General features: G+C 35.2%; 1 protein-coding gene across 1 annotated transcript in view; it reads left to right on the forward strand.

The window, feature by feature from the left end:
* Positions 1–19329, forward strand: part of TRHDE (thyrotropin releasing hormone degrading enzyme) — a 186263-nt gene that overhangs the window by 140594 nt on the left and 26340 nt on the right. Inside the window, exons 12-14 of the mRNA XM_072399026.1 lie at positions 8817–8964; positions 16317–16414; positions 18273–18380. Of these exons, the coding sequence (XP_072255127.1) occupies positions 8817–8964; positions 16317–16414; positions 18273–18380 (354 nt within the window). The remainder of the gene's footprint in view (positions 1–8816; positions 8965–16316; positions 16415–18272; positions 18381–19329) is intronic.

The following is a 19329-nucleotide window of genomic DNA, read 5'->3' on the forward strand; positions in this document are numbered from 1 at the left end:
CTTATTGTTAAGAAAGTGCTCGGAAGTAACAGCACAGACACCATTACAGATTTACTCCCTACCCACAGACCCCCACAACACAGGGATTATGTTGTGGGGATGAGGGCCCCTGCCACAATGAAGGCCCTTGACACCATTTGGGGCAGACAGGGGTAGGATGATACATTTACTGCGCATTAAAAATGCCTAAGCGTTTTCCCCGGAACTGTTCTTGCATACGTATCTATGGAAGTAGCCACCCAGGAGTGAAAAATAAAACAAAGTAGCAATTTCACAAACTGACAGCAATGACAATAGCAGCAGTGAGTGTTTAAGTTATGAGGTTATGAAACTTGAAAAGCAAAATGTATTCATATAGTGAATGTTTTATCTTCTTTCACAAGAAAGTATAGAAAAATCCCATTTCCATAATGTGTGCTTGGATGGTGAAAACATAGCCTTTATATTACACACAATGCACAATAGTGGATATATTAGGCCTGATTTATTAAATTTCTTCAAGGCTGGAGATAATACACTTTCATCAGTGAAGCTGGGTGATCCAGCAATCCTGGCCCATCGTTTTCAATCTTCCTCCATTCCTTTTTAGTTTTACCTGCCTACAATTTTATGAAACCTTCGATTGAATGAAGAGTAAGATGGTTAAACTGCAGGTTTTTTTGTAATCTGACTTAAGGTGTAAATCAAGGTATTTACTTGACATATACAGGAGTGTTTTTGTTTTAAACGTTAGTGCTTACTGTTGCACTGCCCTAACTTTTTAAAGTAAAAAAAATCACACTTACCTGAGATTGGCAATTATTTTTTCCAATAATGAAAGGGCAGCCAAGAGCCTCCTGGTTTGATGTAGGTATCCCGAGAGGTTTTGTGCTCCCAATTTTATTGCCGCGGCACTTAAAAGAAATAAGAAATAAATAAAAACAGTTTGTATTAAATAAAACGATTTTCTACCCTTTTATGTAAAGTAAAAATTTTGAGTTTAGGTCCACTTTATCTATGGATGGGACATCATTGTCTTTATCAGTGTCATGGACAGTAACAAACGTCTTCACAGAAATGCAGATGATGAAGAAGTTGCTTTTTTTAATGACCAGCTGTTTCTGAAAATTGCATAAATGAAATATAGGATTGTTTTTCTGCTTTTAATAATTGAGTGTAGTGTAGGGGAGCTTTACTGATTGGCTAACTTCCCTTCACTTTTTTAGTCCTGCAATTCATTTAGCCTCACATTTTATCAAATAAACCCCCTTTTCTTTACATTTCCAGCTACATAATAAAAAAGACAATTATTCAAAAGGATTGTTACATTAAACAAATATACCTTTTTTGTACCTCTTCCCTATTAGGGAAATTTCATTTCAATCTCTGTCATGAGCACTTTACCAAGGCTTTTTAAAAGTTTTTTATTTATAGTATGTTACTAGGAGTTATATACTTCTGATGTGGTTTTAGCCCTATATACACATTTGCAAATATACCTTTAATAATGCTTAACACAGAGCAGTATTAAGAGCAGTAATAAGAGTATCAAAATGCATTTGGTACCTTTCATAGCTTATTATACTTGCTAGTAAATTCTCACATATAAGGCCTGATTTAATAAATCTCGCCAAGAATGGAGTACATAGACAATCATGGGAGAACCTGGGTGATCCAGCAAATGGATCTGGTCCAGAATTAAAAACAAGTGCTAATTAATAGTTATTTCAGTTCATTTCAGGTTTGCTGGGACACCCAGGTTCTCATGTGTCAATCTTCTCCAGTCTTACGGAGGCTTGTATGTTGTAGCTTGCACGCACACATCTGTATGCTTTCAATGGCTCACAGTAGTTTTCAAAAGGGTATCAATTGTTGCACATAACTAATACTCAATCATACATTCATATCCTGTAATTAATCAGGTATACTGTTAAGAGTAATAATGCACTAATACTATTTCTAGTAGGGGAGAATTGGTTACTCATACTCAGGCTTACAAGTAATTTTATTTGCATACGTGCCTTTTTGTTGAAGGGAAAGTTTTTTTTTCCATTATGGAACAACTACTAGATTTTTAGATTACTAGGATTTTGCTTCAACCATTACACATAAACAACCTGAAGGCTTTTAAAAAGGAGCTATGTAATGTATTTACTGTGTACTCGATAAGTTCTGCATCAGAAGAAGAGGCTCTTCTCCTGTTTCCCTTTTACCCATTACATCATTCCTCCCCTATCTACTGTATATTGCTTTCACTTCTATGTGACCTATAACTTTCCATACCTACTAGAACAAACCAAACTGAATATAACCGTACCAATTCATCCCCTATGTACAGGCAACACCACAAGTGACTATGTAAGCAAGCAGGCACATATTGATGATGTGATTTATAGGTGCTTGCAGTCATTAATAGTATGTCAACAGGATTTCAGTAGGTAAGTGCATGTTATATTTATGATGCAGTGTATGATGCATGTGCATCATTTTGACTTTTCTAAGTAGTAAATAAAAGCACATAATTCATGGCACAGCACTTACACCTGCATCATAAATATAACATGCGCTTATCTATCGAAATCCTGTCGCCATTAATTTCAAAAACTGTTAATATCAACAACAATCTTACAATAAAATTACATAAGCATTTAAATTATTCTAGGCTTGTTTCACTCCCTGTCTCTGTTTCCGGCTTGTCTCACCACTATTAGATTACATCACAGATCCTTATTTGCTAGATAGATGGTTTTATTTATTATTTGTAAGGCCATGTGATATAAATTATTATATCCTTTCTGTCTTAATTCATTTAGAAAGCTTGGGCTAAACAAGGAAATATATATGGGTGAGTTGCGCATGTAAATAAATCCAAACACTGAAGGGACGGGATACATGGTCTAGTTTTCAATAGCATCAATATCACTTCCCTTCTTCAAGTTCTCATGACACTTGTAGAAATCATTTCCATGCAGGATTAAAGACAGTGTTTATCTGTTACTTTGGTTTGTAACCTCTACATGATGAGGGGCTCCAGGTAAGCCTATTGATATAGAGAAAACGAAGTTCTATGTTCTAGAGCTGGGAGAGTTTGTAGAATTTTGAATGGGAAAAGCTTCCTTTTTTGTACGTCTACACCTTACTTGATAGCCAGACTTTTATATACAAATTTACCAACTTTCAGGGCTCCCTCTCTGTCTGTGCTGTAGGAGCTTGATGCTCTGTGAAAAGATTGCTGATAAAATAGTGCTGTATGTTCTTTTTTTGGGGGGGGCAGGGATCTGTTTAGTTAGTGGCTTGGGTAAGCAGATGTTTTGTAAAACCCCCTTGCATTAAACTGTTTTTAGTTGAATAAATATATATATATATATATATATATATATATATATATATTTATTTATGTTTATACAGGAAGTCGCCGAGTTAAGGACATCTGACATACGGACGACTAGGATTTAATGGGGCTTCCCTGCTGCTTGTGTGCAGGAGGGAGGCTTGATGAGGGGATGGGGCAGTTTGCATGACTTGCAGAAGAAATCTTTTGCTGAACACACCTGAGGTTGTGGGTGATCTTAAGCGATGAGCTTTTGTGCAGCATCTTGTAACTCTTTAATGACCAAGACAAACTCTGCAGTTGTTTCTTCTTGCATATCAGCTCCAGAAATGAATATCTAGGCTCTATAAGGCGTTTTTTTTTTTTTTGCGTTGTTAGTGATTAACTCAGAGTGAGGATTTTAGACAGTGATTGAGAGAACGCTGTGCATGCACAGAAAGGTAAAAATAAATAATATGTTGAGACAAACATCTGTTCTAAATGCATCTATTAAAATAATTATACCTGTTCCAAATTACATACAAATTCAACTTAAGAACAAACCTTCAGTCCCTATCTCATATGTAACCCCGGGACTACCTGTATCTATCTAATCTATCTATATATATAAAAGATATAGTGAAAATGTGGAATTCCATGGTTACACATACCCATTGCAAATCTGTATGGTCATTTCATTATAAGCATGAACACACAAGAACAATATTGCAAAAGAGACCAAAAGATGTAAAAGACATAGCTCTCCTTATGTATAAAGCATGTTATAAATGTGATCCCTTCTAAGTTGCTTTCTCTAGAAATACTTGACCTCTTAACATCCTATTTTCAAACTGCATGAGCTGCTAATGAGACAGACAGAGACAGAATTAAGCCTCAATATATTTTACAGCATTTTGACCTTGCTTTGTTCTTTAAAACAAGCTGCTGAACTCAAGGATATATCCTAGTGCATTCATTTTCCCTCCAGGGACATGGTGCCAAATGGTGGTATAATTGCCAAGGGAAAATTATCACTAGGATACAAACTATATTCACTATAAATTCAGTTAATGTGAAACAAACCAGGTCATTAAAATTACATGGTAAGTTCCGAAGGAGAGTGCCCACAAAGCACAATACTAAATAATAACTAATAAATGTTAACGCTATTGTTACGTAGCAAACACTTGTAGCAGTGACATTACTGAGGCTCAGTAACCTAATTGGTAAAGTTTCAATTAAATAAATAATATGTATGCTAATCAACATTATATATTTACTGGTGCATTAAGTTAAACTTGGCAATATACAGTCATGAGAAGAAGAAAGTACACCCTCATTCAGTGCTAAGGTTTTATTGTATCAAGACATAATAAAAAATCATGTGGTCTCAGGTTCCAAAATTATTTAAATTTACCCTCAAGTGTTCATTTATTCATATCTACACCAGGGCTTACAGATATCTAGGAGAATTCACTAAGACTAAATTCACACTGGTGGTAAGATTGTGCTGGGTGTTCCACTTCCTCCCACCAGCAACCACTGCCTCCTGGGGTAACTCTACATATAGCCTCTCCCTGCAGCAGCCCCATAGTAAATAAATAGGGGTGGCAGTGATCAATACTAATACCGCTTATTGCTGCCGGCTGTCACATGTGTGGACAATGTTTTTTTAAGAACCAGTGCTGCTATATGAGTGTTCGACCAGCTTGCAAGGTGCCAGTCGTGGGGAGCCCTGCAGAATTGCACAACGCAGAGGCAGGTGTGAACCTGGCCTAAAGCATAGCACAAAGCTTTGATTGATGGAAAATTCACTTTGTTTATATGCACACATTAAATTAATACTAAAAACAATATAAAGGCAAATGACTGGTAAAACAGGTAAATAGGCTTTTTTTATCCTCCCCTGTATATTCTTTAAAACAAAGGCAGATGCTTTTACATTGCAGTAATCCCGAGTCGCACTCGGGGTCGCTTAAAACATAAAAAAACAACCCACTTAGCTTGTTCAGTTGTCGTCGCCCCATTGGCCTGCTGGTCCCCGCAGCTCCTTGGGACAGGTCTTTTTTCTTCGATCTTCGGCCAGCGTCTGCAGAGACGTTCTGTGGGGTTTCCCGGTGACTTTGGTGCGAGCAGGAGCAGCAGTGGGAAATTCAAATAATTTTGTATTAGATTCAATAACTGTATTGAGTCCAATACAAAGAAATCTTTATAATATATATATATATATATACTGCTGGCATCTGCAGTGAGATGTGAAGCACAATTTAGAAGTCCTGCATTGTGCTTTGATCTCTCTGGAGATGCGGGCAGCAGCGTGGCCGGGACCTGGGTGGTATTTAAAAGCAGATTACACAGTAATCTGCTTTTAAATGTCCCGCTTAGCCACACCCCCCGACGGACTGGCGCCCGGGCATCACATCAGGAGGATTGCCGCTGGAGCTTGGGGCAAAGGTAAGGGGGGCTCTTAAAGGTACCCCGAGTGTGACTTGGGATTACTGCTTTTTGCAAGTTCAGGAGTAAAACAACAAAGAACAGATTCCACGCTGTCAATTATTTACCAAAAATTAAGCCAAAATGGAAAAAACCACGTGTGAAAACCTACATAGAGCAAATGATAATAATAGCTTAATATACTCAAGTATAAACCAATAGTACTTTTTTTGTACCTGAATATACCATTAGAAAAATAATTGTGGCCCACTAGATATAGCTGTATCCTCTTGAAATATAATATAAATGTATGCATGTAAAACAAACTTTCTGCCTGAGTCACTTTACATGAGGGGACAACCCCTTTTACTGGTGAGCAATAACAATGCACAAAAGATCATATAAAGCGTGCTAATCACCACATTTTTTTACCTTTTTTGAAAAGGGTGGCTAACTCTTCATATAAAGAAAAAAAATGTGTGTTTTTCTTTTGTAATTGAAGGGGAGACCCCACGGCAGTAAAGACTGAATGGAAAGCCCTCAGCCTCTTGGGATACATACGTAATGTTTTCCAGGAGGCTGTGGGCTGCTCATTTTGTGCATGCTGATCAACAGCTTGCCCCCTTTAAAGGTGTTATTTTTTATATTTTACTGATTGTTCCAGTTTTAGAGCAAATGACCAATAATAACCAACTTAAAATACAAAATACTTTACCCTGTAATAAGGGGGGCATTTATCACTGAAAACTGTCCCAAAAGGGGTTTGCAGGTATGAGAGTATAGATAAATAAAGTAAATTTAGCTAAAAGAAAGCAAAATGATAAAACTATATTCATGAGTACATTTCCCAAATAGATAATTAATAATATATTTTAGGGGTTTACCTGCAGAAGAAATTTTTATTTGTACTTGTTTTTGTTGGCCATAGCATGTACTGTATATTTATACATCATTTTTATTCCTTTAGGTCCAGAGCAAAGATGTTAAACTGAGAAATAAATGAAAAAATTATATATTACAGTAGCGCATATTGTTCTGGTGTTAAAATGCATTCCCCCTAAGGATTGCAATTTGTTGTAGCTTAACATACTGCATAATTTATATCTTTATTGTTAAAATATTGAATTGTACTTTAGCTATATGTGTGCACTTATAATGATTCTCAAAATGCTTATGAACTGCTCCTAAACAGAAGGCCGCGTTAATGTAATAGAACTTCTTTTTTATGAACTGTGTTAAGTATGACCTAAAACACTTTAAAGCATTTTCTAATATTTGTTATTAGGCAGTGTCACATTTATTCATAAAGGAGACAAGTAGACATTAAGCAAATATAAAATAATACTCTACCTAACAATCCAGTGAAGAATTATTATATGAACATTTTAGATATTACATTTTATATAGCTGTTAGGACAACAATAGGACATCATTTATAAGCAGCTTTACCTTTCCTTATTGGTGACTTACCAAATGGCCTCAGATGACTGATCAATATACACAAATCTTACAAGTAACTTTTTAGATAACATTTGACATATGTCAAGTTGCAAACTTAGTTCCCTATATAGACATATTAAACCATCATTTTACTGTTTCATCCAGCTATAAGAATTTGAATGTTAAAAAATTCCTCCTCTCTTACTCTCCTCCCTGTTGGTGTTCTCCAAGGGTCAGTCCTTAGACCGTCTCTCTTTTCTCTGTTTACCTACTCTCTAGGTAGTCTCATTTCCTCCTTTGGTTAACAGTACCATCTGTATGCTGATGACATCTCATCATGGATGTCTGACAGATTTCTGAAGCTCAACCAGGATAAAACCGAACTCATTATCTTTCCTCCCTCAAATTCCAAATCTCCCCCTGACATATTTGTGTGATACTTCCCCCACCTCCAAGATTGTAAGCTCTTCGGGGCAGAGTCCTCTCCTCTTGTGTCACTGTTTGTATCTGTCTGTCATTTACAACCCCTATTTAATGAACAGAACTGCATAATACATTGGTGCTATATAAATCCTGTTTATTAATAATAATAATGATAATAATAATAATAATACCAATTCAATCTATGGGTTATCAAAGCATCAGTTTTTGTACATTGTAAATTGTTAGTGTAGTACACACCTGACATGAGGAATCTTGGTGCTGCTGGTGGACTTACATATTTGGTTCAAAATACATGTTAATGATATTGTGTGCCTTGGTTTTTTGAGGATTAGATGAAAAGATAGAATGATTGCACAGAGCCTGTCTGCTTTGTAAATACTATAGGCATTAAGAAGCTGTGTTTCCCTGTTTTATAAATAGAGCCTATAGTTTTAATAAATCTGTCCATCACCTAAGATAACGGCAAAGGTAGCAGTCCCTTGGTCTAGAACCTTCAAGCAACAGAGAATCAAAAAGTGCTGGTAAATTGAATTTGCAGATTAAAATCCTCTGATCTAATATCTAAAATATCCAATGCTCAGTACCTCCCACAATGACTGTTGAATATAAGTGCCTATGCTGGCTAGCCCCCTCCAGCATTTGGCAGATGTCTATCATAATACTTACAAGTACCACAAAGATACTCCTTCTTTTAAAAATTCATAGCATTTATTTTATAGACGGGGAAATAGTGTCTAAAGATTATCTAATAGTTATTTAAGGAGTAATACTTCACATGGCACTTGGGAGGCAATATTTCATTTACAAAGCTCTTATCACCTGAAACTAACCATATATAATGACCTCATTCTAAGATCTAGAATCAAGTGTCTTGGGTGGTATTACATGCACATGTACTGAACAATTTATTTGATGGTCCTTTTGATGCAGATCAAACGTTCTGTACAATAGTAAAAACCTTAAGATTACAAATGCCAACAAAGAAAAGGAGAAAATTGCCATACAGGAAACATTAAGGGGCATATCTTATATTGTTTAAACTAGAAATGTATATATCAGTATCTAACAAACACACATCAGTATCTAAAACATAGAATGATTGAGTTTATTTACTGGTTTCCACATTTAATTCCTCCACAAAGCATGTTGCCCTCTAACTTCAAACGTCTTGTGCAAAACAAATTTAACATTCTTTTCTTTAATTTTTTAGAGCTGGATATTTGACACAAAATATTCCCCTGGAGATTATACGATACCTTTCTGAAGAAAAGGATTTTCTTCCCTGGCATGCTGCAAGCCGAGCTCTTTATCCTCTAGATAAATTGCTGGACCGAACTGAGGACTACAGTATATTCAGTGTAAAAGATAAACTATTTTCTACTATAAAGTTAAGACCTTGGTTTTACTCTCATGGAAACATACATAATTTAATTTTTTTGTGTATAGAAACTCTCTGTAGTGAATGCACAGTATGACAAAAATACATTTGATAAAGGAAAAAAATTGCCTTAGTACACACAGTTCAAATGATTGAAAATGTGTAAACAGAGTGAGCAAAGCAGTTTATTAACTCTTCAGATATATTATTTTGAGTTTGCAAAGTGTAAGAATTAAATATCTGTAAAATGCTAACAAAAAAGTCAAAGCTTTGAGGCAAATATTCATTCTCTAAAAATGAAGATATAATTGTTAGAATTGAAGTGGGTTATAGCATATGTTTATGGTCATAAAATTGTAACATTTATTCATCTTTGGGCTTTTACAACGTTGATGCTACACACATTGAAATGCAGACATTTTAATAGATAGGAAATTTGTTTCACATAAAAGTTTTTTACATACAAAACATTTAGAAATTCAAGGGGAAATAAAGGGGAACTAGGTTTTAACCTTTTGAATAATTCCTTGTGGAATTCTTTCTGAATTCACAATAGCCTTGGTAATGTGTGCTTTTAATACATGTATCCTGGCATTGTACGTACGTACATATATATGTACATATACTAATAATAGGTAGATTGGTTTGCCAGGTTTAGCTGTAATGTACCTGCACTCTTTAAATTGACATGTGCATTTCATCAGCTATTTGTGTCGAAATTGTGCATTTGTTATGTTTGGGAATCTTCCTCATGTAAAAGCATTTCATGTTCACCAATTCTTCGGTGCAGTGGACTACTAAAAAAAAACCTAAACCTAAAAATAAAAATTTGCAACCAGGAAGGTCCAGGCAATGTCCCTCCTGCAAAAAAATAAACATACCCACCTGTAGTTGCACTTTAACATATCTTCTTGTGGTGGAGATTCTTTATATTTCCACACATCAGTATATAAACAGAATTGGTAGGAAGCCCCACCAGTACGAGTTACAGTGTTTTATCTTTCTTTTCTTTTTAATTCAGTATTAGCTTTAATGCATTACCAGTATATTTAAGCAGTGTTGCCTAGAGCCTTTCCCCACCAACATTCACAGTGCTTTTTATCCTTAGTTTTTATCATCTTAAATACATGCTCATTAAATAATTTTTGCACCAGTTTGCAATATTAGACTTTGGCCTCATTATTACATACAGTGATCTCTGGTTTTTATTTTTCATTTGTAGATATAGCCTATTTATATTAAGTCACCTAACTGCTATGGCCATCTTTTACCAAAATAATAAGCGGAAGGTAATTTATGTGTAATAGAGACAGAGATAAAAAGAACATTCAAAGTTCGTAGCTCCAAATCCACCTAGAACAGCGGTCGCCAACCGCTGATCATGTCCCCCGTAAGGACACAACCCGTCCACTTTCCTTATGCAGGCTCAGACCTGTTGCTAAACATCCTTGGGGGTTAGTAGCATCACATCACTCTGGGGGAGTTTCTTTCCCTGAGTGACACATGGTTCCCTGCACATGCACTGTCCGGATTCCATGGATTTAGTGGTCCATGAAGTCCGAAAGGTTGGCCAACAGTGACCTAGAAGATTTATTTACTTAAAACTAACTCTTTACCAACAATTTCTGCTGTTTGCCAAAATATTAATACTAATTACGGAGTACAAACCTTTATGTAAACTCAAACAGCTAAAAAAAAATCCTAATTACCTAGGTAAATAATTAGGTGATTACTTCCAAACTCATCTGAAAGTGTTTGACTATCATGCTGATTCAATGACTTTCACAGTTTTGCATTTGCTAAAATTTACCATATTGCACACATGTATTAAATCATTGATTAAAGGGGTTTATTTATAAGGAAGGGAATAAGATTTTCACTAAACTTTTTATGGTGGTCAATAAATCACTGTGATTTAAACACCAGGAAGGTGCAGGATCACCTTCAGATAATTTTTTTGGAATTTCAGATTTACTGCTTTATAAACAAATATACTCCTTAATGTACTGAAGCTATAAACCTATAATTTTTTCCTGGACTGTTTTTGTTTTTTTTTTTTTAGCTTGCTGGAACATATAGCATACCTTTTTAAATGGTTTTAATGGTATTTTTTTAACTGCTTTCTCGATTTTTTTTAGTCTTTAAAGGAGTATGTGATAATATCAGGCAAAGAGAATGTTTATTACAAATGGTATAAAGAAGGCATGTTTTCCACCTCTTTTTCATTCCCGGTAATGAGGATCATTTACTGTAGCAGTATAGGCTGTTAATTTTGAAAAGTACATTGCCACTTTGCAAGGAATTTCTCCCTTAGCTTAGAGCATGGTTAGATGATTGATGTCTTCAAATATCCAATTATTTGTTAACTATAATCCTGATTTTTTTTTTTTTTTTTTCTCCAATTATTTGTTAACTATAATCCTGATTTTTTTTTTTTTTTTATTTCTTTGGATATGTTTAAGAATTCATTACATGTTCAGGTGTTTTCACCACATTAGGCTAAGTGGAAATTCCCATAAAGATGAAATTCCCAGTGAACATGCTCTATTAGTAATGCTCCTGTTGGTACTATAAAAAAAAATACTACATTCAATCTATGTATTTATTTTTTTCCCCTCAATTACTTCAAGAACATTAGTTCTCGGAAATAGCAGTAAACTACATGGCCTGAGGAATCAGATCCACTGTGCCACTGCTACCTGGATTTGAATGTAATTTGCTGTGGAATTGATAGTGCACAGTATTGCAATATATAACTGCATTTGTGTTCATACATATTTTTATAAATACTCAGTTACACATTTGTTGTAACTTCAATAATTTTTAGTAAAGGAAAATCATAGTCCGTATAACAGCATGATTTTTGAGTCTCCTTGTCAAAGACATTAAAGTCAGGTATTTTGAAGGAAGCAGAAGAATGAAGCCGTGCAAATTCTAAAAAGCATCAGTGGCTCAATATTGCTGCTTGCACTCTGGCACAAATCTGTACATCGGTGTTGTCACTGTAAAGCATACAATATTTACCTTGCCTCCAAGAAGTAAAAGTATATTTTTAGGACAGGAAATGCTTATTTGTTATCCTTGGCTATGGTGAATACCTTAGAACTGTGGCTCCATCAAGTATTCCCATCTATATTGTAGTGAGCTGGCATTTGCAGTACGAGAAGATCTTACACACTTACATTCTTCATTAAAGCAAAAATTTCAGTAAAAAAAAAATTATAACACTTACCTTTATAGGAGGAAAGCCATAGATCCCTCAACAATACTGGTCCAGTTGGTCCTGCTCCGTCCCCTCTTCCTACTGCGTTCCGGCTTAGACTGAGCAGCAGGTGCCGATATCTTCTCCCTCTTTTTCTGGGTTCTTCTTCATACGTCACCTGATCTTGCACTACACAGGGGTATAATTGGGTGACATGTCTTCCTGAAAATGTAAAAGAAAAGTGCCAATTTCACTGTGCATGCATGAGATCGGCACCTTTTTTTTACAGAAGAAAGCATAGGCATGGGCACAAGGAGCAGCCTACTGCCTCCTGGGATACAAAACGTTGGTTTTCAATGCTGTCTCTACCGCCCTGGCTGTAAGGATGGAAGGAGGGGGGTTTTCCCTTCAAAGTAAAAAAAAAAAACTGTTTGAAAAAAAAATTTAAAAACACATTTCTTCCTTTATATAAATGGGTTATACACCCTTTTAAATAAAGTTAAAGTGTGGTGATAGGTCCACTTTAGGTCAAATACCAAACAAAAAGACTTTGATCATCCCGTATCATGCAGGTGGAAGGTCAAGTGTATGTTTTGCATTTTGATAAATAGTGATAGACTCTACATCATTAAAGATGCAACCATTTTTAGTTAAGCATCTTGCATCCTCCCCAATTACAAGCTAGGGATAATGTTAACCTAAAAGAAACCTTGGCCCTTGGCCTGCAAACTATGAAGTAGCTGATGTGTTCTTCATTGTCTGTGTAATCTGATGAATAGCTGTTTTGTATGAGCAGAGGGAGAATTATTGTGGCAGCACTAAAAGTGTAAGCCTCGGGCAAAATTTGTTTTGAGCTGTTTATCCAACTTATGTTGCTTTCCAAAATAATGTTTTTGATGGTACAATTGTTTGTGTTTCTTTCTTTTATTTTTTTAAATATCATAAAATGTGGATTATAAAATATGGGTACTTTTTTTGGTTTATTATTTTTAGGGTGAGTTATGGCTTTAAATTTGGGGTTGTACAGCATACACCTAATGCTGATCATGCAGTGTGTATATAGTGTGCACCAAAAGCACAACAAGTTTCCTCTAGTTTTGCTAGTAACAAAGACACAGGAGTTGCAGGGGCTACATTTATGTCTTGTCTCCTTTCTCCAGAAGGCTCATAGGGCCCTCCTCATTAGTGTTGGTCGAATATCTCACTATTTGATTCGACAGCTATTCGATCAAATAGGGCGATATTGTTCGTGTGATCAAACATCGAATTGGAACACCATTAAAGTCAATAGGAGGAAAATTCAGCTTATTTTTCGGGACTGTGTTGAACTGCAGAGCTCTGCTCCCCTGATTGCTCTTACAGCCCTAGCTTATTTAGAGTATGTTACACCGGAGTCCCACGGGATCCCCGGGCACTAGAGGCTAAATTGGGACAAGTCTCCCCATTCATTCATCTCTAGTACTCTGTGATTGGCTGGGGAAAGGAAAATCCGGATGATGCTTAAGCTGTCATCAGGGTTTACTTGGGTTTCCTCAGCCAATCACAGAGCACTACAGGTGATGAATGGGGAGAATTGTCCTCATTTAACCTCTAGTGCCCGGGGATCCCCGAGGGCTGTGCAGCCACGGGAATCATCCTATCATTGTGGGATAACCTGTAAAAAAAAAAAAAAAAGTTACACAAATCACACACATTCAATAAATTACTTTACCATTAAAGCCTCTTTTTTTAACACATTTTTTACACACGAATTTGCAAAGTCGTATCCCGTGTTTTTCGGGTCGGGCCTATCCGAATTCGAACAGCCATATTCGGGTCAAATATAAGGACAACCTGAATTCGAACACCAACACTACTCCTCATCACTCTCTGATACCCATCAGAGTACTAGTCACTCCATACAGCAAAACAGGCAGGAAAGTTGCAGAATCAGCTCCAGTGTCTAAATCTTTTGCTTGTCCTGCCTCTTACAGAAAGATCCAATTATTGCATCATCTTTTGCCATAGCACCAATGTATTGAAAATGTTCCTTTAGATCAAACAATTATCTTTCTGGGCTTATGCATGGACAAACTAAAAACGTATGTTCAGACCCATAAACAGTTAGTTGCTGCTTCGTAACTGTCGAAGGCTGAAAAGGATACGTAATATTTTTATGATTATAATATATATTTGTAGAATCACTTCCTCATATGATTTTACATATTACTCTTACAGTCTACCCTGTTTTTATGCTATGCTTGCTATGTATTTGAAACATATTTGCTTTACTTTGATTTTTCAGCAATTATGTTCATTTTCATAATACTTCACAAAAGTTCATTGATAAATTGACCTGGGCATTGTGAGAAAGTATATTATCTTTAGTATCAGTGGGTTGCAGTGCCTGGTCTCAGTGGTATGCATATCAAAGTCTAGTATCATGGAATGCATATTGTTAGTGTCTGGATTACCCAGGATACATATTGTCAGTGTCAGGTAATACAGTTCAGCTAATTGGAGCACTGTTTCATGATTGTTTCAACTGTGCATTGAAACTACTTAATCTAAAATATCAACTTTACAGGCAATTAGCATTCTTTAGAATAGGTTTAGCAATGTCAGCTTTTATAATCTGTCAATATAGATCCACTTTAAATATCAAGATTTATCTTCCCTTCTATAGACTTAGTGAGGTTTTAGAGAAAAGTTTGTATTATCCCAAATATTTTCACATTTCCTAAAGTAGCTGTGAATTAAACCTGGGCTAAATTACTCATAGCTAATAAGTAACAGAGGAAAAAATGATCAGCTGTGATCTGTTCTTACTAGGAGTATCTATAAATATTGCTCATTATTTTGTATATACAGGTTGGCAGGCAGCACTCAGGACTTGCTGACATTTGAGGATCAAAGGATTGTAGAGTTCTACCTGTCTGTAGCTGCAACAACCTAATTTCTTTTTCATTAGGTTGATACTCATTTGAAAACCTGAAGCATCTATTCAAGAAGATATAGCCAATATTTTTGGCTAGTTTAGGCATCCTTTTCCTTGTCAAAAATAGGCAGCAACTTTGTAGAATGTTTACCTATATGAATATCATATAAGATATTCACATTTCATTTACACAAATTTAATAAACTGAAGTTGTTAATCTATTAGATTCTTCTACATTTATTCTGGCAAACTGCATTAAATACCGTCAGGTAGGTAAAATGCTAGGGGATGTTAAAATCCATCATTGTTTTGATGCAGATGAATAGCTGAGAGACAACAGATGACATTAAATATATATTTACATTTATTATCACCAGAGGACATGTTCTAGTTGATAGACATATGAGTCATCTTAGCAATTACATGCAGCTGAAACTCAGGTAGCATGATATTTTATGAATGGGTGATTCTATTTTTATATCAAATATTGGCATGTCTGGGTTTAGAACAGTGCCGTCAATTAAACACACCCACAACACAATATCATAAAATATTATTTTTCATAAGAAAAACTGAAAAGACGGAGAACAGTAACATGATGATTGGATGGATGTCTGAATCCCTTGTGTGTATTGGATAAAGTCATTTTATGCAGGAGCAATAACACAAGGATATTCTAAATATTTGTTGGCATTTTGCTCCTTAATCATTCCAAGTTTAAAAACCAAGCCATTTATCTTTTACTTTCACTAGAAAACTAGAAGATATTTGAAGGCTAGCATTGTTGACCCCTTTTTGAAAAAAATAGTAATTTCTGAGTCATTGACCTGGAGCAAACAGACATCCAAAAAGCATGATTTACATTTATGCAATGCAGTCATTGTATGAAAGCCAGACAAGTTGCTTTTTCTGAACACAGACAACTATGGAAGTCTCCATATCTTTTGCAGATTCACCCTTTAGGTACAGTATCTATGACACTAGAAAAAAAAATCTATGCTATCAAACCTCTTGTGGTTATTTTTTTTATCCTGCTCATTACAAATAGATTTCTATGGCCCTATTCTCTAACAAATTGTCTGAATATTTTCCTATTCTTCCTTTTGGCACTTGAACATTTAACACATTATAGATTGCATTTGTTGTGTTTGCGTTTTATACAAGACTTATGCCTAATAATATCTAATTAATACAAACTCTTAATTTTTTTTAGGAATACGTACTAAAACAAGTGGCAACAATGTATTTCCGCCTTGGATGGCCAGCTAATGGACGAAATGGATCAATAATCCAGACATCCTATCAGACTGAGTATGACAGCATCTATTAATCTATTCCACATCATTAAATTTATTCAGAAAAAAAGAACATTGTAACAATCATCCCAAATTGATTGGTAAATCGTAAATGAAAAACTTTACTTTTTCAGTGTCATGTGTTTTTAGTGGCAGAATTCTTTCTGTTAAATTGCAAGACAGTGGAATTATTCTTCACTCATTATGTATGATTTATATGCGAAGGTTCAGAAAATATTTTGACAAGGATTAGTCCGCTGCTTTCTTTTATTTGTCGCCTTCTGTGTTTTTCTTCCCCTCGCACATTTTCTGCTGTAGTTACTCTTATGAATCCTAAGGGAGTTTATCTTTTATACTAAGTCATACAATGCTGCTTCAAAAGAAGAAAGCTCCATTAGTGTTACACAGTGTGACTGTAGCAGCATGATGCACCTTTTTCCTGTCTTTCTCGTTTGATATTTCATTTCTCTGAGGCCCAGCATCTATGAGATTTATATTCTCCTGCATGACATTTTTAAAGCAAACAATGTTCTGCTTATCTCTTGAGTTACGACCTCAAAGTGATGTTGAGATTTGAACTTATGCTTATCTCAGGATACCAGAATGCTTGTACATACACCAAATGTCGCTTCCCTAACATCATTACTTCAGATATACTTATTCTTTAAATATGCTCTTTTTGTAGTGTGAACTATGTCTTTCTCCTGCTGTATGTCAATGTGCAATAAATAAAATCCTTTAACTGTGGGAAGAAAATCAGTAATAAACACATCACAATCAGCGTTATTCTCATTCATAACTATGACTAATAGTTAGGGGAAACCTGTTAGCCACTACAGATCCACTCACAATGCTGGGCTGCATAAATAATAATGTACCAAGCATTCAACCAGTGAAGTGAAGCCCTGATCTGCAAGCTTGTTTTGGATTTGTAAGACACAAAACATAGATGCCACTTGCCAAATCTGAAGTACAAAAATGGCAAGTTTCCTTTAAAGTTGCCTGCCAGTCTGCTACTCTTTGGTTCTAGTTTTTCATACTCCTGGGTTTCAATACTGAATGTGAGATTTCACTGAGAAACGTGTTGATCAAAAATAAATTGAACCAGCACATTTTGCTTGTTTTCTGATTGCTCCCCTATTGCTTGTTAAATTAATGTCAGGTTTGTGCAGTGACAAAAGTTCTAAACATGCCTTCAAGTGAAAGCCTTTTGATATAAGTGAATCAGTCGCTTTAAAATGTCAGAATTTATTTCAGGCTTTTATGAGTCGTGATTCGTACATGTAAAGTTCATTGTTGAAGAGCTGCCATCTTTGACTGCTGATGCTTTAAATTGCTTTTAACTCTTTACAGTAAATTAGGATCTAAATTGTTAAGACTTTATTTGCATCCTCATAGAATATTCACATTTTGTGAATGCTTTGTTTTCCAATCTGTTGTCTGGCACACTGCACATTTGAACAATAAAAGAAGGTAATTAAAATGAGAATTACAGCCTTATAAAGCTTTAAACTGTAATTTGAACATTTTACCTGAAAGGTTCATAAAAGCAAAGTAATATCAGGAGATAAATATATTAATGAAAATGGTAGTTGTTCACTGGTTAGCTAGTAATTGAGAAAGAGTCTGTGATAGGAAATGAAAACACAACCACATGTTTTTAGCAATGACAGAAGAAATAAATTTGATTTCTTTGGCAAATTAAACTGTCTGGAAGTCAGACACATGACAAACAATCTACACTGTACACTTCTATGGCGAATTAGTAATTCTAATTAGTGTAACCTTGCTTTCAAGTGTGTAATAGGCTTTATATAATTTATTTGATGGGAAGATATGTTCCCTTGATTTTTATACATATCTTTGTATTGTAGGGAGCTTCGAAGAGAAGTTATTATGCTGGCTTGCAGTTTTGGGAATAAGCAGTGTCATCAAGAAGCAGCAACAATGATCTCTGACTGGATTTCAAGCAACAGAAACCGGTAAGTAGATTTGTATTACCTACTAAGTTTCATATAACTATATAAATGATACTTAAAACTAAACTAAAGAAAAAAAATAGGTTTCAGTGGGGCTGCTGGGCTTAGCTTCTTGATGCATTTTATTTTTCAATCAACTTCTAGGTTTTTGACAGGCCCTCCACACCCTCCCTTACAAGTCAATACTATTGGCCCTTTAAGTAAGTTAACTTACATCCCCCCTTTAGATCTAAAAAAATATTTATCTCTTGTAGAGTTGGGGTAGCCCTAATTAAAGGGAATGGCACTTACACATTAGGTTATACAGTATTACATATACAAGACTCTTCATTCACCCCTAACCAAGGGTGAAATCTAAGCACTGCATCATTTTAAAGTATTTTATGTTCTTGAACAGAGTATTTATTTTAATTTATGCATAGAGAAGTATTCTGGTTTACAAATTCTTACAAGGATAACAACTGGTATAATATATATGTGTGTATGTATATCTCTCTCTATATATATATATATATATATATATATATCAATTGTCTATATGGGAGCACTTACATTTTACCTATTTATTTATTGATTGATAAGTGTATATGGTATGCTTTTGTTTTACCTACTTGCCGTTTTTTTAAAAATGTGTTCATGTAAATATCAGAGCCCCTGTGGGCAGTTCCTATCTGTAAGAAATGAGAGCTGTACTTACTGTGTAAGTGGAGCAGCTACAGAAGCTGCTTATCTCAAAACACAAACTGTTCAAATGTGATAGATTAATCCACTCTGCCTATTTATTCTTCAAATCTGTATAATTTTTTGGATTGCTGTGTGGTAGTCTGGACCAAAAGCACCATACAATCACCTCCCTATATTTATAGCTTGATTGAAAACTAGGAAATAAGGCATAAAATAAATAAATAAAACAGTTACAGGCGAGCATGAAATAGGTTCTGTGCATGGAGCC

This window comes from Pyxicephalus adspersus, chromosome 2, assembly GCF_032062135.1.
Source record: "Pyxicephalus adspersus chromosome 2, UCB_Pads_2.0, whole genome shotgun sequence".
In the NCBI taxonomy this organism is placed as follows: Eukaryota; Metazoa; Chordata; class Amphibia; order Anura; family Pyxicephalidae; genus Pyxicephalus; species Pyxicephalus adspersus.